Source organism: Diabrotica undecimpunctata, chromosome 3, assembly GCF_040954645.1.
Source record: "Diabrotica undecimpunctata isolate CICGRU chromosome 3, icDiaUnde3, whole genome shotgun sequence".
Lineage (NCBI taxonomy): Eukaryota > Metazoa > Arthropoda > Insecta > Coleoptera > Chrysomelidae > Diabrotica > Diabrotica undecimpunctata.
Window position 1 is genome coordinate 139,809,042 of NC_092805.1, and position 24,198 is coordinate 139,833,239.

The 24,198-nt window shown below is 32.0% G+C and overlaps 1 protein-coding gene across 1 annotated transcript in view; it reads right to left on the reverse strand.

The window, feature by feature from the left end:
- Nucleotides 1–24,198, reverse strand: part of LOC140437476 (uncharacterized) — a 411,556-nt gene that overhangs the window by 305,834 nt on the left and 81,524 nt on the right. The window contains exon 2 of the mRNA XM_072527026.1: nt 11,985–12,228. Coding sequence (XP_072383127.1) covers nt 11,985–12,228 — 244 coding nt within the window. The remainder of the gene's footprint in view (nt 1–11,984; nt 12,229–24,198) is intronic.

Consider the following 24,198-nt stretch of genomic DNA (forward strand, 5'->3'; position numbering starts at 1 on the left):
CTCATTAAAAGACATATTAAAAAATCAGAAATCGGATAATTATTTTAGAAAAAAAAGACGTTTTGGAGTATTGTATAAGCTGCCGGATACATAGGTATAATATTATAACAATTTTTGTAATTTGCTTTCCCGATCTATCGTGGGAGTACAAGTATAAGAGCAACGTGTAATAATGTACACGGTATTATATATAAAAAATCAATAGGCAACTTCCTCCTAATATTGAATTTTGCGGCATAAAACGGCAAACTTTTTACACAAAATACAACTTTGATATAATCAACTCCCAGGTAAAATCTAATAATAAAAAAACCGGTGCGTGTCGGTATTTTACGACGAATTTTCGATGCTCCCCTAGCTAAGCATTTTTACTGCACACAAAGGAACCAAAATCGTTTTCGAACAACATTTTATTACGTGCACTTTTCAAGTTTTTTAATAATGTGCAAACTTGTTCTATCAACTACAGGAAAACTAATTTCATTTCAAATTTTCTACGAAAAAATTTGTTTCAGATATTTTCGACAAAGCTGCTGGTCTTTAATATTAAGCTCGTCCAAAGATTACTTGTTCAGACTTTTATTTAGAATATTTTGTTACTTTATTTTTATTACATAACATAATCAATATTTGTTTTAAAAGTAATTTAGGTATTTTTAAACTAAAAATAAAAATAGGAACAAACTACACGGAAAAAAATTGTTCATTATTATTTTATTTTTTTCTCTTTGATTTTATCCTTGTTTCTTACTTACCTCGTCCATATAATATGACAGTTTTGCCATATCTATCCTCTGTTATTTTTTCTTTTTAAATGTTTAACAGTTAACCTTTATACAATGACGTGGGGTCCCAAAAGGACCAGGTTTTTCAACCTCTAATTAAATATTGGCCAATTTTATTGCTGAAACCTCATAGCTTAGTATTTAAGGTTTTTACACAACTTCTTAATACCTTTCACCAAGTTTCAATAACTAACATCCATGAAAACTGCATATTGATCAGGGAAATCCTTGGAAGACCCAAGGTAGTATTTTACGTTACACATTTGGATATATATATTGTTTTTTAATTTTTGGCGCTAATTAAGGCTTTTAGGTACTGTTATAAACATATCGATAGATCTAGTTTATACAAGACTAGATTTTAAGTGACCTTTACATATTTATTTTATGGTTCTATTATTAGTTGGCATTGCTGGCAGCTCGGCGGAACTAAAATATCTAGTAATCAAAGTGTTTTCTCGTCTAAATTTGCCTTTCCGGAAAAAGTTGCCTGGGTATCTAATGTTCGAAAAAAAAACTGGTTCATGTCTTATCTACACAACATTAGAATAGATCTGGTTCTAATGAAGAAACTAAAAAACCATAAATGATAATATTATCATATAATTCCACCAAAGGGGCAGTTGATAATGCCAATAAAATGATTTGGGAATACACGTGTGCTGGACGCACTCCTCGCTGGCCTTATTTACCTTTTATGATTTTTCTTGATATAACTGCCCTAAACAGTTTCATTATATATGTAGCTAAGAATCTAGGTTTCTCATCCATGAAATAAATTCTTAAAATATTAGGCCGACAGCTAGCTATACTTAACATGCAACGTCCTGCTTCTTTGCACACACCCTCAAATTAGAAGAACACCTGAGTAAAGTTCAACTTGCATTCAAAGCAGGACTTGGATCGAGGGAAGCACTTTTTAGTTCTACTTTAGAAAGCCAAAAATATTACCTGCAATTTGTATACATGTTTTATTAATTTAGAAAACGCATTTGACGAAGCACAACATTTGAAACTCATCCATATTCTAAAAACATTATGACTCGATGGTAAGAATATAATTTATATCTCCAACAAAAAGCAACAGTGTCATTTGAAAATAAACTGTTCGAGATGCAGACGTATATCCTGGCTGGTAAATCTTGAGAAATCGAGTGGTCTAACGTTAACTGATTTATTTCGAGCTGCTGCTGCAAATAAAATAATATGAGTCAATGTGGTCCTCAAAGGCACTTGTAGAAGAAGAAAAAGTACTGGTCCCGACTGGCTGATTTATATGGCTCAACTGAGTTTATTTTCTTATTTGATTCTGTCTTGGCTTAGAATTGAATAAAAATATGCTTCATTCTCACTGAAAATTGAACTATTTTATGGAAAAGGCTTACAAAAAGTCAGAAAAATAACAATAACAATCTAAAATTTACTGCAATTACATAAATCGTCAATATAACAAAATAAAAGATAATAAAATATACAATCCATTGCAAAATTCAAATAAATTGCAAATTGCGTAAGAAAATTTTAGGAACTAACAAATTTAATTCGCAAATGTGATACCCAAATATGTATAAAAATACTTTAACTACTTGTACATAAAGGTACTGTAATTTCTTAGTTATTCGTTAAGAATCTCTTTATCTGAATAATATGGTCTTTTAGATAGATAGACTTTTGTCATTTGACGAAAGTTTAAGGAAAGAAGTTGCAGATTTAAGTTGCAAAGGGAGATGGTTGTATAATTTTTTTTACTGAATATAATATATATTCTTTCACTAACTCAGTGGTAGGGATGGGAAAAACCTACCGGTTTAAACCGAAAATCGGTTTTTTTACTTCGCAATAACCGGTTTTATCGGTTGTTTTTTTGTCCAGGTTATAACCGGTTTTTTATTTTTAAAGTAAAAACCGGTTATAAGGTTTTTACGGTGATTAGGATTAGATTAGGTATTATTTTGGATCCCAATCATAATTATTATTTTCAAGTAATTATTCCAAACAAAACCATAATTCAAATTTTATTTTATTTTATAAATACAGAAGCAAACTGAAAGTGCAAACTCTCATCAGCCAGAAACAATTAAGTTTTATTATAATATTTCGTTGAAAAGGTATTTGTAATCATAATATTTACATAAGAAGTGATCTGTAATGGTACATCATCTATTTTTCACACTTGACTCTTGACATTGAAAGTGGGTGAATGGCTGTTTCTGATTAACAAAAATAATGTTCTGACTATAAATATCGAATTACCGATTACGAATACGAATCTCCAAGGATTTCTCTACGTTTTCAAAACGATACACCCATACAGGAAGTATTAAATAAGTTAAAATGTACCTATTATACAAATATACAAACGTGTTAAAAGTAATACATGATAATTTTTTTTTGATGGTAGTAAATATAAAAGATGAATTGCATTATTCAATTTATTTTTAAGTAAAATATTTATGTTGATATTATTTTTTTTAAATCCCATTTGAAAGAGTCTGGGAAATTTTTTATAAGTTGAAATGGTTGGGGAGGGGAATTTTTTGGGTTTGGGAGGGGAGGAAAATTGGTGGATAAATTAGAGGATTATATTTTTAAATGGTAAATTAAATTTGCGTCATTAATTGAATACAATAATTGCATATTATATTCTACTTTTATTATATTCATTGACAATAGAACCTGAATTATTTTAGAGCTCTCTGTTGAGCAGTAGTATAATAATTTTGGTTTACTGCTCTCTGCATCTGACTACAACCAGATGGAATTCTGTCTACCATATGCTTAAAAGATTCACACTAATGTCCCCATATATATAGCTGCAATATTGGCAGATCCCTCGATTAAAAAAGCACCAAGGATGATTTCTGGTTCAGATATAAAACTAATCACTGAAATTGTAAGAATTTTATCCCCTTTCGATGAGGCCACAAAAGGGATCTCGGGTTCCCAGTACATTACTGCTAGTCTTGTTATCCCCTTGTGTCTATTTTCGAAAGATTTTTAAAAAACCTCAAGGCAAACCTTAGTACAGCTCAAAAGTTATGCCAAAAGCTTATAACTAGCCTTCAAGAGAGGGGCACTAAGCTTTTACGAAATCCCCTGCTTTGCCATGCTACAATCACGGACCGGGGGTTCAAAAACTATATCTGAATCCGTATATAGCGGAGACAGTCACATCCAATTTAGGCTCAGAAGTTAGGACGTACCTTACTGAAATCGGAAAACTTTCTCCTTCCTGATCCTTTCAGAATGAAGAAGCCAAAGTGAGTTTAAAATAAATCCCTCTTTGGTCTTCACACGATCTGGAGTTGGTGAACAGTGGTTTCAGTTCAAGTTCTTAGGACACACAGATTCTAAGTTTTTTTCAAATGAACTGACTCTATATCTGCAGCGGCCTTTGCTGCCAAGTTATCCGTTTTCATTCTGGGATCAGAACAGAACCTGTATGCCAGGCTTGGCTTTTATAGCTAAAAAAATACATGTCGTTGGTCGGAAGTTCGGTGGCATCAGAGAGACTGGTGTCATCATTGAATGATATTGTGTCAGATGAGAGAAGCCGCTTAACCGACCAACATTATATATGAACGAGTTTTTCTCAATAGGCTTCATGAAAAATACTGGCCAACATAATGCTAAATCCATTTCATATAATATATAACCTATTTGTAACCTTCTAACCTATACTTTTTTACTTAAAATATTACTTCATATTCTTTTAATGTATATTATTGCAATATGTATATATTAATCTTACGCTATATTATATTTAATAATAATCACTAAATATCTATTAATAATAAAATAATAAATAAATATAATAATTAATAGAATAAAATGGTTTTATTAAAAATTGTGTTTTATTTATATTGATATTGATGTTCTTTCGATAGTACTAATTTTGATCATATTGATATCGAGCCGAATGAAGTATCGCAAACTAAAGTGCATTGTAAATATAACTTTGTAACTATTGGATTAAAAAAAACGAAAACCGGTTTTTGCAAAAACCGGTTTTTTTTGGCCGGTTATAACCGCCAGGTTAAACCGTAAGCAAAAAAAACTGGTATAACCGAAAACCGGTGTTTTGTCAAAAACCGCCATCCCTACTCAGTGGACGGGATCGGTAAATACACATCAAAGGTTACATTTCTGGTGGAGTAGTCATGATTAGGTCTTGCTGGAGAAACATATAGGTGTTTACTAATTAAGCAAACCGTTTTGAAAATACCACTTCTTTTGCTACATGTCAGTTTTTCCTAGAAACACAAGTCACGGTACACAGTCTAGTTTCATTTTATGTATCTAGTGGTATTGATTTTATTTTAGACTCAAGAAAGTGCATATCAAAAATCTCTCTCAGGGTTTCTTAACCCTTGTGAACGTATTGCCCGATTCCTTTTGGAATGAGGAAATATTTATCTAAGGGTCCTTTGGTAGAACTTTTTGGAGTTTTCATATTTCTGCAGTATTTTTTATATCCTTCACGATTCCCTTCTTAAATTTTTATTACATTTAAATCTTTGGAATAATTGCCCTAGTCAGTTGATTTGTAATGAAATTCCATTTTTGTGCACCATAGTACTTTCCTGCTGGAATTTTTCACTATCTCCAGATAAATTCCTTCTGATGGTGACATTACAACCCCTTGAAATTGAACATGTCTTGGCTAAACACTAGTTACGGTCCAGTTAATATGCGTTCTAGTTTATTTTACAAGGATTATGATAAATACTCTTTACGGGTTTATTACATGTTTTTAACCTTCCACTAGGTATTTGACTGTTCTTTTTTTTTTCATTTTTACTATGTCCAACATATACACCTCTGAAGAAATACCAACAGAATGGCTTAGCTCTAAGTTTATTGTACTTCAAAAAAAGCAGGAAGCAAAAAATACGAAGAAGAATATTCCGCGATAAGCCTTATGAGTCATCTCCTAAAATTGTTTCTGAAGATAATCCATAAGGGAATATAGAGTCTATGTGAAAGTTAAATTTCCCCCAACCAGTTTTGGTTTATAAACGCTGTTAATACGAGGAAGACTTCGTTCTCATTACAAGTCTTATTTTAAAGATGCAGTTTGTTGAAGTACAGCGTCTAATCTTCAATCTTTACTCTGAAAACATATTTATCAAAGCTTTGCACGAAACTAAAAAAGGCAATCTTCTAAACGGGTACCAGCTAAACAACATTAGATATGCAGATGACACCATAGTATTTGCGGACAACCTAGAAGACCTACAAGTCCTTATAAACAAAATCGCGTATTAGAGTCAACAATACTATTTTATACTATCCTATTCCATATTCATGTGTTCCCACTAGCTACTATATCATCATTTATATCATCATTTTTTCTGTCTAAGAACTGCATCTCAAGAAGTTTATTCCATACAACCAATGGTTTAAATTCCTTATCGTTCTTAAGTAAACAATAAAACAAAAAATATAAAACTGACATTACATACGCAAAGACCATCTATTTACCTCTTTGTCATTTCTACACCCACCTGCCACATCGTTCAGATCTATGGTATTTACAATTTATATACAATATCTAATGGTGCACTATTAGTAACAACGATCATTTTATTCAGAAGTAATTTTCAGCAATAAAACAATAAAGTACTTTATTCCCGATAGCGAATATGTGCCAACAAAGAAAGCAAACCATCGAAACTCTTTAACAAATTGAATTAAATTTCGTTGATAATGCGAATTCGCTTCATGAGCTTCGGATTCACACATAGTTCGGAAGTAGTCGGCAAATAAATTAGCTATTTCCGCGCCATTTCTTGTGGTTTATTATTGAATGTTATCGTACTTGGCGTGTTTCCAGCACCTCGTTTTTTGTGTGATTTACTGCTTGGGCCAGTTATAGGTTATATAGGGTTTACTTATCAAAAACCGGTAGTTTCATTGTGCTCGACAAAATATATTTCTAAAATACTATTTTAATGCAGTAATATCAGTTTATCTTTCAACGGTTTTTTTGCCACAATTTGTTATTAATATCTCTTGCATAGTCTTTGTTTGCATATAAAGTTTTATATACATAAATAGCTATGTATACAGTTTTAGTTTAAAAAAATGTTATATTATATTTACATATAAAGGTGGGCCGAAAAAACACTTTCTATTTTCTAGTTTTTATACTATTTTTTATACTCCACAGATAAATGTGACTTATATAAAAATTCTGCAGAGCCTGATGTGAAAACTATTAAGGTAGCACGCTTCAGATATGTAGGGTAAGTGTAGTCTGCCATAAAACCATAATATGTAATAAAATAGCGATTTGTAAACACAATTAAATAACAGGAATTTTTTTAGAAAGGCCTGAATTATCAAAATATCAATCAATATCAAAATTTACAAGTAAATTCCTGTAGTGTGTGCCTGTGTAAAAAGGTGCGGATTTGTACGGCTCCCGCAGTGAAGCATAAAATTTTTAAATGTATTGTAAATTTGGATATAACATGCTTAACTCTTTTCTATAGGTAACATACAATACATAAGCAGTATCTGTTTCATACGGTTTTCGCAGCGAATGCCGAAAAAGGGTACGCGTATTTAGCCGGTTCCCGTTGTACGGGCACGAAATTATTTTACGTGTATATCTGGTTCCGGCAGTGTTAGCGCTACTTACAGAGGAAGCAAGAGATTATCGCTAAGATACAGACTGCCAAAATGCCTTTGAGACCTTAAAAAAACATTTAATCATAGCACCAATTTTAGGATATCCACTGTGAGGAGGAGAGTTCATCTTAGATACAAATGCAAGTAATGTGGGAATTGGAGGAGTGCTATCTCAGATTCAAGGAGGACAGGAAAGAGTCCTTGGATATCTTAGTAAAGTTCTCTCAAAACCTGAGCGTAATTATTGCGTCACGAGAAGAGAACTTCATCAGTAGTAAAATCAGTAGAGCACTTTTATCATTACCTCTACGAAAGGAAGTTTTTAATTCGAACCGACCATGACGCACTTAAGTGGTTGATACAGTATAAGAATTCAGAGGCTCAGATAGCCAGATGGATCGAACGACTCCAAGAATACGATTTCAAGATTGAGCAACGGGCCGGAGTTAGTCACAGAAACGCTGATTCTCTTTCCAGAAGGACATGCCGAGCAGAGTGTTCCCACTGTAACAAAATGGAGGCCAAGGAAGCAGCAGTGCTAAGAACAACGATGGTCAACGACGATTCGACTACTACTAAGATAAGGAAAGAACAAAAGAGAGATCCAGTTATACAAAAAATTCTAAAATGGAAAGAGGAAAACCATCGACCACCTTGGCAAGAAATATCAAACCTATGCTCAGTAGTTAAGACGTATTGAGCCCAGTGGGACTCATTTATCATGAAACATAGCTTGCTCGAACGAGTACTGGAAAATAATGACGGTTCAGAGAAGAAAAGACAGTGGGTGATCCCAAAGAGCAGAATAGCCGAAGTACTTCGTCAGTTACACGAACAGTCCATCAGGAGGGCATTTCGTTGTAAAGAAAACCATTCAGCGAATTCGGGAACGGTTTTATTGGATAAACAGTTCCGACGACGTAAAGGACTGGTGTAAGAAATGTACTATTTGTGCTACGAGTAACGGGCCTCACCGAAAAAGGAGAGCTCCTATGAGACAATATAATGTTGGAAGCCCGTTTGAAAAAATAGCTTTGGACATCGCTGGGCCATTTCCAGAAAGTGAAAATGAAGGCAAGTACATGTTGGTTGTAATGGATTACTTCACTAAGTGGTTTACGCACTTCCAGACCAGAAGAGCTCCCGGGAAAGCCTTGGAGGGTTATCCAAAGTATAGTGGAGGAGATCTTTAAAGACACCGAAGTCCAGGTGTTAGTCTGTTGCAATCCGCATAGTTACTGGTGCGGAGAGAAAACCGTCCCTTGCCATTTTTATACAAGTGAAAGTTGTAAAAGAGGTTCCAGTTGCCGATACCAGCATACCGTTCCAGTTCCAGTTCCGACAAGGTTTTAGAAGGAACCATCTTTTAAGAGGGGGGCAATGTTACGATAAATATATGATTCATACTCGTATTTAACTGTAAACATTATAATTCTAATTCTATTCCCCCGGCTTCTCCCCAAAACCACCCCACCTCTTAGAGGAAAAAACGGAAAAAATCGATTTACCAAGAATCTCTGCGTCGTAGAAAAAATATTCCAAACAAACAATATAGCTGAGAAAATTGTGAACAAAAATATTTTGCACGTTTTGTGTAAAACTGTTCTTTAAACGTTCTCTAAATAAAAAATAAAGATAAACGTAAACGATAATAAAAAATAAACGTTGTGCAATTTTTGCCATTTTTAAAGATTATCATGAGATCATTTAAATGTATCACTTCTCCATTAACCGGTCACTCTGAAATTTTCATTGTTAAAGCCCAGTCTTGAAAACCTATGAAATTTTGGTTTGAATGTTCGACAACAAATGTGGGGTATTTGAATTATGCCTCGCTCGCACAGATTCTTGGTAAATTGATTTTTTCCGTATTTTCCCCAAAGACGCGAGGGTGGTTTTGGGGGGAATTGGAGAGGTAGAAATAGTAAACTTTTTTGCATATTTGTTGGGTCCCAAAAATAACATTCTCAGAAAAATTTATCTAATTCGTATGATTTTTAGAGGTTCAGTGGCATTTTCATCTATAACGAGTGGAGTATAAATTAATCAATTTATTTATAAGTAAACTAAGGCACTATGATGACTATGGTTTCTTAGATGGCTCTATTTAATTTACATCTTACAAAAATGAAGAAAAATTTTTGGTGAAAGACAAGAAAATAGATTAGAATAGAACAGAAATATGCTTTATTGTCACTGAAAATTGTTCAATTTTATGGGCAAAGCAAAAAAAATAATAACAATAAAAATTAAAATTTACTTAAATTAGATAAATCGTCAATATCACAGAATAAAACATAATAAAATAAAATAAACAATCCATTGCAAAATTTCAGTTGCTTGTACCTAAACATACTGTACTTTCTTAATTATTCGGTAAAAAAAAAGAGAATAAGTTGTAGATTTAAGTTGCAAAGGAGATGGTTGTATAATTTGTTTGCCGAATATAATATAGATTTCTTTACTAACTCAGTGGATGGAATCGGTAAATACACATCAAAGCTTAAATTTCTGGTGTAGTAGTCATAGCTAGGTCTTGCTGCAAAAACATGTAGGTAGGTGTTTACGAATTAAGCAAACAGTTTCTAGAATATATAGAGAGGAAAGAGTTCAAATCCCGTGATTTTTGAAGTAGCTTTTGCAATGTGTTATTCTACTGAGGCCAAAAAGATACCGTATTGCTCTTTTTTGTAATTTAAAAATAACATCAGGTTGGGCAGCTGTACTAGAACCCCAAAAAGGAAGGCCATATTGAAGATAAGAATCGAACAAAGAAAATTATGTTATTTTGGAAGATGCTAAATTGATTTCCTTCGAAACAGATCTTATTGCATAGCAGGCTGAGGCTAGTTTCTTACTTAACAAATCGATATGAAGGGACCATTTAAGGTTGCTGTCTATAAAATTACCAAGAAATTTTACAGAATCAATTATACTGATCTGGTTGTTATTAAAAAGCAAGGGTTGAAGAGCTTTTTTAAAGGATAATTCTACTGTCTTTTCCACGTTAACAGTGAGTAAATTAGAGTCAGACCAGGTTTTTATTTTAAGTAGATCGAAAGTTATAATTGCATGAAGAGTTGCAATATTAGAGTTTTTCCAGGTAATACTGATATTATAAGCAAAAAGAAAAATGTCTCCATCGATTTTTAAGTTAGTGATGTCATTTATAAAGTTAAGGAAAAGTAGAGGACCCAGTACTGAACCTTGTGGTACTTCACAATGCTTTTGTGACTAGAGTCAGTATCATTTCCTCTAACTAGTTGTTTCCTATTCCTCAAGTAAGATTGGAACCAATTTAGGAACCATTAAAATTTAGTTCTTTTATCAAAATGTCGTATATTACATAATAAAAAGCTTTGGCATAGTCACGAAAAACAGTGGCTGTATAAAGATTATTGTTGAGTGCTTGATAGACCTCATGTAGTACAGAAAACATAGCATCGGTGGTACATTTACTAGATAAAAATCCGAACTGACTTCGGCGGAGAAAGGACATAAGTCGAGCTTTTATGAGTCTCTTAATAATTTTGGATAGGACCGGTAATAAGGCAATAGGTCTATAATTGCAGACATTTGATTTATCTTCACCTTTATGAAGAGAAATAATAATGGCTGTTTTTAGGCACTCTGGAAATATACCTTTTTCAAAGGAATCTTTAATTAGTGAGACCAGGACTTCCAACACATTATTTGGGAGATTTAAGAAAATTTTTATGGATAGTTCATCAGTACTACAGGAAAATTTTTGCTCTTGATACTACTGATTGTTTGGATCAGTTCAGAATTATGAACTGGTCTTATAAAGAATGAATTCGAGACATTTTTTAAATTTGGAAGATAGGAAATAAAATATTGTTGTGGCAAAATAGCTGATGTTATATTTTTACTCACATTAACGAAGTATAAAGTTAGATTTTCATGGTTTGGAAGAAAAAATGTTTGAGCTGAGTTAGTTTTATTTCAAAGATCGTTTATTATGAACCTAGTTTTCCTTGCAACATTTTTAGAGCTTCCCAGACGATTCTCATGTACTTGTACTGAAAATATATTCATATATTTATTTATATTCTATAAATACATTCTTTTATGTATACCGATTTTAACATTTGAAATACCGAGCGCAATACCGATGGCTTTTATTATTATAATATAAAATATAGTATAAATATCTTGAAGATATGAAAATTTAAATTGAGAGCTGCGAAATAACAAGGTAATGATTTAACGATTATCATCCTATTGTGCTCTTAAATGAATTGTTTTAAAGTTAAAAAATTAATATTTTAATTTTTTCATTATTGTTCCCGACTTAGTTGAGAGAGGGGATGAGTCAAATATTATTACTAAAGTTATCACCTATTTATTTCTGTAAAAATCCGAATGCCACATTCAAATTTAGGCATTTTTTACAGATCCGCCCTGGTGTATCAAATTTTATTTGTCTACAAATATTTCTACATACTGCTTTTATAGTACGCGTTTTAAATTATTATTGAAACCTACAACATCCAATAAGGTTTTAGGATATAATAAAAAAGCATGCCCATATATAAAACTTACCTTTTAACTCAATAGTCCCGTTGTGCATTAAGTTGTTGTAAAACTGTTCGATGGAATCGAAAACGAGAGTCTCCAGTCGATTATTACTCAGATCTAAATTCACGAGAGTAAATACGCTGGCAAACAATCCAGCAGGAAACCTCGTGAGACGATTGTTTTCCAAGCTTAAAGTTTTCAAGAAACGTAAACCATCAAATGCTCTGTTCGATATAAATTCGATGTAGTTGTCGTCAAGGTACATATCCTGAAAATAAACCAAATATTATTTTAATAACAGTTATTAAAATATTATTCTGTAAAACATGATTTTTTAAATAAATAAAACGCAAAGAATATTTTGCATGATTAACACATCTGTTAATATTTAGAATGTTAGAATTTTTTTAACTTCACCTGGGCAGTTGATGGTTGGATCGAGTAGCTTACCAACTGTCACTGCCAGTTTCATGTCATGATAAAGGAGGAAAGTAGTAGGGTTAGGTTAGCAGTCTGAAATACATAAAAAAGTAACAAATGCTCAAAGAACCTGTAAACAGCCACATATTAGAACGGAAAACATGGTACAGTCGCGGCAACATATATTGTAGAACGCTTTGAATGCAGCGACGTGTTTCTGATCCCTGCGGTCGGCAATCGACCGGATCAGTAAGATAAGAATTTTACTTGAGAAGCAGTTCGTTAGTAGAGTGTTAAGTGTTTGTGGTAATTTTATTATTTTGAATAGCGGAGTGCGGGATGAGAATACCATGGGAGTACCAACGATTAAGAAAAGAAAGACCTCGTACCTAGGCTACATGATGAGAAATGACAAATATAACCTACTACGATTAATAATTGAAGGAAATTAAAAGAGTCGAAGAGGAGTAGGCAGAAGAGTCATGTCATGGATTCGAAACATCAGAACTTGGACGGGTATGAACGTTCAACAACTAATAATGGCGCAGAATAGAGAGCAACCTTCGGTAATGGAGTGCACCAGAAGAAGAAGAAGCATCATATTATTACTCAAGAGATACTTCAAAACTGGCTTCATAAACACCGCATACCTTTGGTTGCCAAAAACAATAATTTTCAAAACTAGCATCGGCCTCATCCAATAGAGGATTTTTGGACTTTACTGTGTACTGAGATGGTTTATCAGGAAGGCTGAAAAATCCAAGACAAAGAAAATATAAGACGGCGAATTTAGGAAAAATGAAGAGAAATTGATCTGAATTTCGTCCAGGACCTCATGACAGATATTCGAAAAAATTAGCATCTGGTAAAGCAGTTTGCACCTTAACATTAATGGTGCAAATTAATTTATTATTGAAATGAATTATGATCGTGACGCAGAAAATACGAGAAACGGAGAAAATGAATGAAGTGTATAAGTATTTTGGGTGATTCCGTGTTAACTTTTATGTTGTACAATTAATATTGCCACAAATTTCAAGTGTAATAATGAAAAGCCCCCGTTTTAAAAAGTTACCATATTTTTCGTATTTGTATTTTTATAAAAAATAAAAAAAAACGGTAACATGCTTGCATTTTTTGCTAAATTTTGAAAATGTTAAATTATATACTTACGTAAATTTTTTATTAAACTCTGTTTTTATGAAGTTCTTTTAGTATAAATAATTGTAACGGGGTCGTTGTAAGGTAAAATGTATACAGTGTGTAAAAGCCAAATGGAATAAATTCATTATTTAGGTTACTGTACATATTTATAAAAAATCCCGAAACACGTCAAATTTAAATTATAACTTGACATTCTTTAACGTGAAATGCAACCCCTACCTTCAAGCCCCTTAGAATGACAGGTACAACCCCCAATTTTTAAAATAGGTAGTATAGGCTTGTGATATATCGTTTGAAAGGTCTTTTCATTCTCCATTCAAAAAAATGTTGTCTCTTTCAAGTTAAGATTAATTAAGATAAAATAAATTAAAATCATGTGGTTACCGAAATTCGCTATAATACAATCAAAAACTAAAATGTAATGCAAAACGTAATAAAATGTAGAACACGAAAAAAAAACTATCAATGTTAATGAAGTAGATGTTTAAAATGTTCACAGCGAACGTCTTGGCAACATCCTAATCTCAAATAAAACTGTCTTCTAACATTATTTACCATAAAATAATAAAAACTTTGGAAATCATTTTTAAAAATAGATTAGATTGGTTTTTAGAACATAATCTCGTTTTTAAAAATACTCAGGCAGGTTTTAGAAAAGGTAGAGGAACTGCCAACAATTTATCCCTCCTTCATACCTTCATTTCAGAAGCCTTTGAATCTTCCCATTCAGTCCTTGCCGTCTTTATTGATATTAAATCAGCATATAATAATGTGAATAGATATAAACTTAAATACAATAAATTACAAAATTTAAATGTCCCTTGTCCTATAATTAATATTATTTTTAAAATTTTGCAAAACAGTCTTTTATATACTAGATCCAATAACAGTGACTTTTTGGGCCCGTCTGTAGCAACTAAAGGTTTACCCAAGGGTTCACCTTTAAGCACAATTTTATTTAATATATACATATTGGATCTATTTTCCATTCTTCCTAAAGATATAAATATTAATGGGTATGCTGACGATTTGGTTTTATATGTTAAAGGATCAGTTATCCAACAAATGGTTAATAAAGTCAATATGGCATTATACAATGTACAAGAATGGTTGTTAGAACATGATCTATCTCTTTCTATAGACAAATGTGAAGCTGTATGGTTTTCGAAGAGAAAACGCAAAAATTTTCAATCTTAGTAACACAATTATACCAATAAAAGATCAAGTTAAATTTTTAGACATAATTTTTTAAAATCATCTCAAGTGGGACAAATATGTTGATAATATATTAGTTAAAACAAAGAAAAATATTAATATTTTACGTGCAATTTGCAGAGTGTGGTGGGGTGCAGACCCTAGGACTCTTAATAGTCTTTAATGCTTTAATAAGATCTCACTTAGACTATGGTTCATTCTTATTCAGACCTATATCTCAGAAATGTATTAATAAACTTAACACAGTATTTTTTGAAGGGCTAAGAATTTCTTTAGGTTGTATGAAATCTACCACTCACTTGGCTTTGCTAGCAGAATCGGCGCAATATGATTTAAAACATAGAAGTTTAATATTAGCTACTAAATTTTTAAGTAAGATCGTTAATATCAAAAACCATCCTTTGATTTTGTCCCTTGTTAGCTTACGGAATAAGCTTATATCAAACCTAATTTTTATAATAAAGATAACTTTCCTTACTTAGTTTTAACACTAGAATACGTTTTTCCATATTTTAACAAAATATATAAAGGTAATAATTTTCCATGTTATAAGATGGATTTTGATACATTAGTCAGTCCAGTAAAAACACTAAATTGCGAAATAACAAAGAATGAATATATATGATTAGAGAAAAATTTGCAATATTTACTGAAAAATATATCAATGATTTCACGTTCATTTATACGGATGCCACAAAAAATTGTAACAAAGTAGGTTTTGGCATTTATATTCCTAGTATCAATTACAAATTTTCATCCAGACTACCTGATGAACTGTGCATATGCAAAGCAGAAAACATGGCTATATACCAAGCAGTTAATTTATCCATTAATAGACAGATCAATAAAGTTATTATATTTTCTGATTCTCTTAGTGCAATTTCTAAAATTATTAATAGCAATATTTCTGCTTCGGTAGATTATTGGTGCCTTAAAACAAAAAATCTTATTACATCTGCAAATAGAAACGGATTTGAAATACTTATCTCATGGATACCGGGTCATTCCGATATACCGGGCAACCTAAAAGCTGACACACTCGCCAAAATAGGGAGAGATCTTAATGTTCCTTTACAGTATTACAGATTACAAAATATTTTCCCTAATAAGACATGGTTTCAAAACTTTTCATATAAAGATAGGAGACACATTACAACTATTATAAGAATGTGGACCGGTTATTGTTTAACAAGTCAACATCTTTTCAAACTGAATTTGGTGGACAACCCTTACTGTGAATGTGGCCTAATAGAGAACCTAAATCATATATTCTTTGAATGCCCCATAAGGATCATTCCGAGTTTTGACCTATACACAAAATTCATTTATATGAATTATAATTCACCAATTACCATATATTCTATATTAAATAAACTTACTGAAGAATCAGTCAGCATTTTGATAAAATTCCTTTCAATTCATAAATTAAATTTGTAATCGACAATGCTCAATACTTTTTGTAGTGTTTACTAACATAACCTATTAATTAACTATTAATGAATTTTTTTCTACAAAAATATTTGGCACAAGTAAGTGGCCTCGAGTTGGATTAGAGCCAGACTTTATCGGGGTCACCAGAAAATTGAGCTGGCGTATCACCATGACGTGAAAGCCATAGAAACAAAAGAAGAAGAAGAAATGAGTTAAAATAATATTTTATTCAACAAAATTCTAAATAAACTTTTTTAAAAACGATTTCCGGAGTGAAATTAGAAACGTAAAATTTTCGTAGTTAAAAATGAATCGTCATTACAATCAATTCTGGCTTAATGCCATATATAAACATTTTATTTAATTTTTAACATACAACAAGAAAACAGTTTGAAAACTGCTTTTAAAATCAATATTATTATTTATGAACAAGACGATAATTAACAGCTGCATATTTGCATACTTAACGCATACTTTTTAAAAAATATTTGCATATTGTTGCCAATGTTGTGCACACAATTTTTGTTTTTTGTTGCAAATATTTCGGTCTCAGATATCACCAATAAATAAACAAAAATTATTCTCGTAATAAAATATATAATATCTGAGTCGACAAAATAATAAGAAATTTTCTTTTTGTTAACAAAAAACCTCATATCTGTAAAACCCATATTTTTTCATCACGCCACTGTCAATGTTTGAATTTATTTATCAAGCTGTGCCAGAAATAACGTTTTAAGTGAAAACGAAAGAAAATTGAATGTATTTTTTCTTCTTTGGGTCTGCTGTGACATTTTTTGTTTTTCCAAAACATACAAACCGTATTACTTAAAGCCAATAAAGTAGTTAATAACAAAAACAGCCATATCAAAGACACCAAAAAAGCATTTTCTACAAATTTAACTTTTGCTGAGAGGATAATAACAGTTCAGGAATACTTAAAATTAAGTCAATTATTACTTGAACACTCTTGATTAAATATGTAACGAAAAAACAGAAATTAACTTAAGATTGACCTAGGGAAATATATATGCTGGAGATAGCAAAACTATTAAGGCACAAAAAATATCGTGTATCACAAAAATATAGGTATATAATACGCATACGCACAATATTATTACTACGATATTATATTTATATGAAATAATTTTAGAATAAATACAACCTAAACGAAACCTTAACTAATGGTCACTTTAGATTTAAGTACACTTTAGTGTAAAATTCAGTTTCATAATACATAGAGCCCATTTCATTATTAAAAGTAAACTTTTGTGTATAAATAGGTGTATAAATTATTAGGTTGGTAATTGTGTTTCTATCAATTTTGCTTTGGTTATGTCGAAAAACCTAATTTTTCTTGTTATATGCTCTATAGCTCTTCAGGCCTGAAGGCCCACGATTTCTATTTTCTCCACTATTTTTTTTCACTTATCTCCGTTTTTCGTCTGTTCCTCCCAGTCTGGCATTCTTAGTTTTCTTACATCGGTTTTAACCTCTTCTAACCACTTCTTTTTTCGTATTCCTCGTCTGCGCTTTTCACCCGCTCCTCCTGTTAATTAATAATTTATTGCATATCTATTTGTAGACATCCTGTAAATATGTCCCATCGAACGTGATCTTAATGCTTTTACTTTTTTTGTGACGCTTGGTCGGATGTGGAGCTATTATTGGAGTATTTACGGTTGGATCTGCTCAAATGACGACATAACTTTATCTTTTGTCAAAGGAAACCTTTCAAAGAAATATAAATCATCATACTAATTTATTATTATTCCTTTGCTGTAAACTTTGGGGAGGCGTACATCTATAAATTCATTTTTGAATTAATTTGAACTTAAAAAAAACTGAAATTTCCACTTAAATTGTACTTTAAATTTATTTAATGTTGACTTTAAATTGATTATATTATCAGGTGTTAATAAACAGACGATTTTTGTATTGTTACTAATTGAATGGGATGACATTTATGACTTTTGATGATCAATTTTGACGTTTCAGAATCGTTACAAATCAAATTTTAGTATTAATCTTTTATTAGTATTATTTTTTATTATTTATTATTTATAGTATTTATATAGTATTAATCACATAAGAAGAATGGGAGGAGAATTAGAAATAGAATTGGGGGAGGAACCTGCAACTTCAAAATATTTTAAAACAAATATGGAAACCCGGCAGCTTTTTTATTATGCAAAAGATGGGGTATCCTGGAGAAAACATGATCGGACAAGAAGTACTAATTTAATTTCATACTTACCAGGTTTAAAAGGAAATGCTTGTCAAGTAGTTGATCTTTTTAGAGTGTTGGAAATGTTTTATTTATTGATGATAATATTCTCGAAACCATTGTACAGAACACACACATATTTATTTTTAAACTTAGAAACAAATATGCAGATCCGAATGAAGCCAGACCTACAGATACCGTGAAAATAAAGACGTTGATTGATGATTGGTCTATTTTACCTGGCTGATGTTTTTAAAGCCAGCCGCCGAAATTGCAAAGAATTTTGGGATACTGATAGAATAGGCGAAATGGCGTTTCCAGCTATTATGGCTCATTGGCGATTTGTATTATGCTACATTGCATGTGTGGTGTTGATGTAAATACTAGAGAAGAAAGAAGAACCGTAGACAAACTTGCAGCAATAAGAAACGTTTTTAATTAATTAAATCAGAAATGCAAACTTATTCCTAACCCAACCATTCCCATTCCATTATTTTTTGACCTTAGTGGACGCCAAATGTTTTTACACGATAAATATGGAAGTATACGTTGGAGCTCAGCTTCCAAGGCCATATTGCATTAGTACTAAAACCACCGATTAAGTGGAAAGAATATGTGAGCCTGTGTTTGAATCGTCTAGACAATATACCCATGGATAATTTTTTAACAAGGTACGAAATTGTAAAACGAATGCTAAAACAGCACAAAATTACGATTGTTGGAACAATTCGAAAAAATAAAAGGGAGATTCTAAAAGCAGACCACCTTACTGTTTACATTTTCCAAATCCATTACTTTGGTGTCTTAGTATATGTGTTATCATCTTTTCACTATGACGACTCGATTGATGAAGATTCTGGAGATGCCTGTAAGCCCAATATTATTACTTTTTATAACATTACAAAATCTGGCGAAAACTAAGTCGATCGGAAATATGCGGCTTATAACGTAGGCAGAAACATTCGAAGATGGCCAATGGTCATTTGTTATAATCTACTCAATATTGCAGGCATAAACTCTCACGTCATACATAAATTTAATGCAAATGAAAACGACCTAATTTCGGAACGAAGATTGTTTCTGAAATCAATTAGCTTATCCTTGACAAGATAGAACATACGAACCAGAGCAAAAGCCTCTCATCTGCAATAGGATATTAGAAACATTGCCCAAAAATTAAGCAGAGTACATGCAGATCCAGCGTCTCTGCGTCCAAATACATGAGTTCGTTGCGCCTATTGTCCATTTCGTAAAACACGATATTTTCGTGTCAAATGCCAAAATTGGCTATACTTAGAGTATGTTAAACCGATTTGCGAAGATTGCAATGAAAATTGAACCAAGGATTACAACTTTGTTTATTATATGAGGGAGAAGTACATTTTTGTTAACTTTTTTTGCATTTTCTTAAAGATGTTGTTTATTATATCATTGGGTTTAAAATGGTTAAAATATACTAAAAATGAAATAAAACAAGATTGTAGATATATCCAATGTGACGACTGCATTTTGTAGCGCTAGTTCCGTGACACTCTCCTCAGCGTGTCACTATAGAGAAAAAAGTAAAATGCAACGCTTGTATAGAACATTCGCTTAAAAAATGAGAACTGCAAAGGAATCAGCCTAAACGGCTTGTTAATGTTTTTATATAGTTTTGTCTGCTTTTATAAACTTTGTGTTCTATTTATTATCATATTTTAGCCGATTTTAGTGATTAAAATCTTAAGTTTTCTATTTATAAATCTTTTTTTAAGTAACCATTTTTTCGCATTAAACTTTATCAGCAACCAACGATATACTTTTTCCGATATCCCTTAGGCATTTTGTAAGAGGTACACCTTGTTCAATGAACCCAATTTAAAAACTTTTAGTAAAATAAAAACACTTCCGTAAAACCCACTGTCACTTACAAAAAGATTGGTTTAATACAAGAACCCTCGGTATACAGGGGTAAAATAAAAGATCCATTAGGTGTTGGTTGTGTCCTCCGGAGGCGTGTCAGCCAATTTGGATATAGGTCAAAATACTTGGGAATTCCAAGTTTGGCCAAATCCAAATTTCTTATTGATTCGATGCAGGGAAATTCCACTTTTGCTACGTAAAACACAGGATTTGTTTTACATAAAAGCAGGTAGATTTTCTCTCATCGATCAGTCGAGCTTGCCTCTTCTACTGTAGACCTAGTCGGTGCTAATATTGTTCCTACTAAGTTATTGTTTTATTTCTGATTTCCTATATACCATTTTATTTTAGCATTATTGTATATTCAGACCTTTTCAGGTTAGAATATTATATTGATCTATATTTGTTCATGTACTGATTGTTTGATATTTTATTTGATTATTTTGATTGTTTATTTTTCTTGTATTTTGTGTCTAAGTTGTTCTTCCGTAGGTTAAGAACACTTAGAAATATTTATCTTGCTTTTTCTATTTTATATTTTGATTTGTACTTTGTCTAAGTAGTTGTTTCCGGTAAGTCAAAGAACTCTTAGAAATATTTCTCTGAATATTTGACTTATTTTAATTGTGCGTCTAAGCCGTTCTTTTCCGGTAAGTCAAAAGAACACTTAGAAATATTTTCATAATCATTGTTGCATTATGATTTCCGATATTTTATCTAAGATATTTTCTCCCTTAAGTTAAGAAAATACTTAATACATTTGTCTCTTTCATTTTCTATTTTATGCTAAGTTGTTTCTTTCGTAAGTCAAGAAACACTTAGCAATATTTCCACATCTTTTCTGTATTTGATTTTTCGTATTTGTAAGTCGTTTCTTCCGTAAGTCAACAAACACTTATAAATATTTGTATTCTTATTTTTCCATATTTGATTCTCTTGTTTGTTTTCAGTCTAAGTTGTTTCTTCCGTAAGTCAAGAAACACTTAGAAATATTTCCATACCTTGTTTCATATTTACATATTTCATTTATCTGTATTTCTGTCCTAAGTTGTTTCTTCCGTAAGTCAAGAAACACTTAGAAATATTTCTGCACTTTTCTATTCTTTTATCTTGTGTATTTTACTTTTCATTCTAAGTTGTTTCTTCCGTAAGTCAAGAAACACTTAGAAACATTTTCTTTGCATTGTACTTTTGTACCATTTTATTTTTCTTGTTTACTAAGTTATTCCTTCCGTAAGTCAAGAAATACTTAGACTATTTTACCTGTTCTGTTTTCTATTTTTGATCTGTTATTTTGTAACTGCTCCTTGGAACTGTTACCTATAACAGATACTTGACACGGTAACCGTTATTTTGTACCAGTAGCAGTATTAAACCATTTCATCAGTGACAAGCAAAGATGGTCAACACCCGGTCTAATTCCGAGGACAGGAAGAAGTCCGCAGAGCCGGCGATGGGTCCTACAGGCCCAAATGCCCCCTCTCGGCAACAGTTGAGAGCATAACCTGCCTCTCTGTCTTAAGGCCAACGGCTACAGTACGCCCACCGGTGTAAAACAGATGTCTTAAAAATTCACCCAAGTCCACTGCGGAATAAAAGTAATTTTTTAAATTATGAGTTGGTTATATGTTTTCCATGTACCTTCTTAGATATTAGATATTTTAGCTTTCAAAGTGCGGGTTTGCTCTCTTTAACTTCTAAGGTTATTCCAAGACGAACACACTGTGTTATGTTTATGATTCTTATGTGATATTTTTTGTATCCTTGATATTTACTGGCTCTAATTATAGCTTACGCTTTATGTATCGATTTGTAAAATTTGGACCGCAATTGGACACATTCCAATACTTCTACTGCAAGTCCTGAGTAGGCAGCACTTGAATTGTTTAATAACAAATAACATTATTATAATTGAACTTTGATCAGATAAAAGGCATATATCGAGCACAGTTTAATTAAATCTTGCCCAAGTACTTTCGATCCCTAGATCATCTTCAGGGGCATCTGAAATAAGCCAAGAAACGTTTTTTTATAACCAAAGAAATTGATTAACTTCGATAAAAACTCAAAGTTTTATGGTTAAAAAAAGGTTTTTATATGATTAACGTTTATAGACTTACTTCGTCAATTGTGGCCTATCCGGCAAGAACAGGATGTCATAAACATATAAATGTACATTACACTACACTACAAATGGACAAACAAACACTTTAAAATAATTTAAGGAAGGCTACATTACTTGAAGAAGCCGGAGACAGAATGGCTCCTGATCTAACGGAAATGTTGGGGTGACATGTGACAAACGACAACTTGGATGAGCAGTCACAATCATAGATATGTGATCTGCACCTTTTACAATTCTATGAAACTAAGTATTGACCAAAAGTCCAACTGACACTACTATAGGAGGTCACTGATGAAATATAAAATTATATAGAATATTTTTTAAGTAGATTGAATAATCCAGATCTCACACTCAAACATGTCTGTAATAATTAAGGTGTTAGTTTGAGAGCAACTGAAATAGACGAAAAGTAAGAATGCAAGAAGCGGACTAAACAATATGTTAAACAGTGGGTGGTTGACTACAATAAAATGGTCTACTATGCACTATCTGTAATGTAGAACGGAAGAGATCTGACTGTGTAATTAAAATACTAATAATTGAAAATCAAAATGGAAAGCAAAGTTTATAAATGGGGTGTAATCCAAGTAGTTCAGTTGAACCCACAGTCAATGGTATAACTATAAAATTACTATGGATGTGCTCAGTGCAGGAAGTCTAAACAGTCGAGCTGGGTCCCCTACGAGGTGAAGCTGTAATAAAGTTTTTAAAAATAGGTTTAAATTTAGTACAATTTAAATTAATTTGAGTATTAAGACAGTGAGAGTTTTCATTTGTTTCCCTTGCAATTTCCAGATCTTCCAATAAATCCAACTCCATATAGTTTTTCTTTCTACTAATGTCATGTAAGATAGATGAGCCAGTGTTGATGTTAAAATTGTGTTTACTGGATAATAAGTGTTGACCAAAACTTGAAGAGTTTGGTCTTTTCAAATGTTCTGAAACTCTAGTGGATAACTTTCTAATGGTTCTACCTACATAAGAGGCATCACAATCATCACATTTTAATTTGTAAATACCACTTTTGTCAAGTGTGTTCATCCTATCTTTGGTGTTGATTAAGAAGGAACCTAAGGTGTTGTGTGACTTGAAGGAAATTTTGATGTTATCGATTGTAGAAGTAAAAAGTTTAGATATTTTATTGGAAATGCTGCTAATGTAGGTGAAGGAGAAATATCGGGTGTTATTTGAAGCAGTAGGTTGAAGAAAACATTGTGATGAATATGCAAGCTTTTCTGCAATTTTTAGTTTAGCTCTATTTAGAAGCTTATAGATAATGTTAGGATCATAACCATTGAAAGCAATTTGTTTAAGAGTATTAAGTTCTGAATTAAAATTATCATTAGAAAGTGGAAATTTGAGTAACCTATGAATGTAACTGTTGAAAGCAGCCATTTTATGTTGGGTTGGAGGATTAGATGTATCATGTATAACATGATCTGTTTGGGTAGGTTTTCTGTAAACATTGTACTCTAAAGAATCTTTATTACGGGAAATAGTCATATCCAAGAAGTTCAACTTTTTATCAGATTCTGGTTCCAGAGTAAAAGAGATGTTGGGATGGAGGTTATTAAGATCATCCAGAATCTGTAAAGCATCATCTTGGGTTCCCTGTATGAGAGCTATACAATCATCAACATACCTTGACCAAAAAACTATTTTGTTGTTGTTGTTAACAAACTTCTGTTCTAAGCTGTCTAAGAAAATGTCAGCCAGAAAAGGTGATAGTGGAGATCCCATTGCTAAACCTGTTG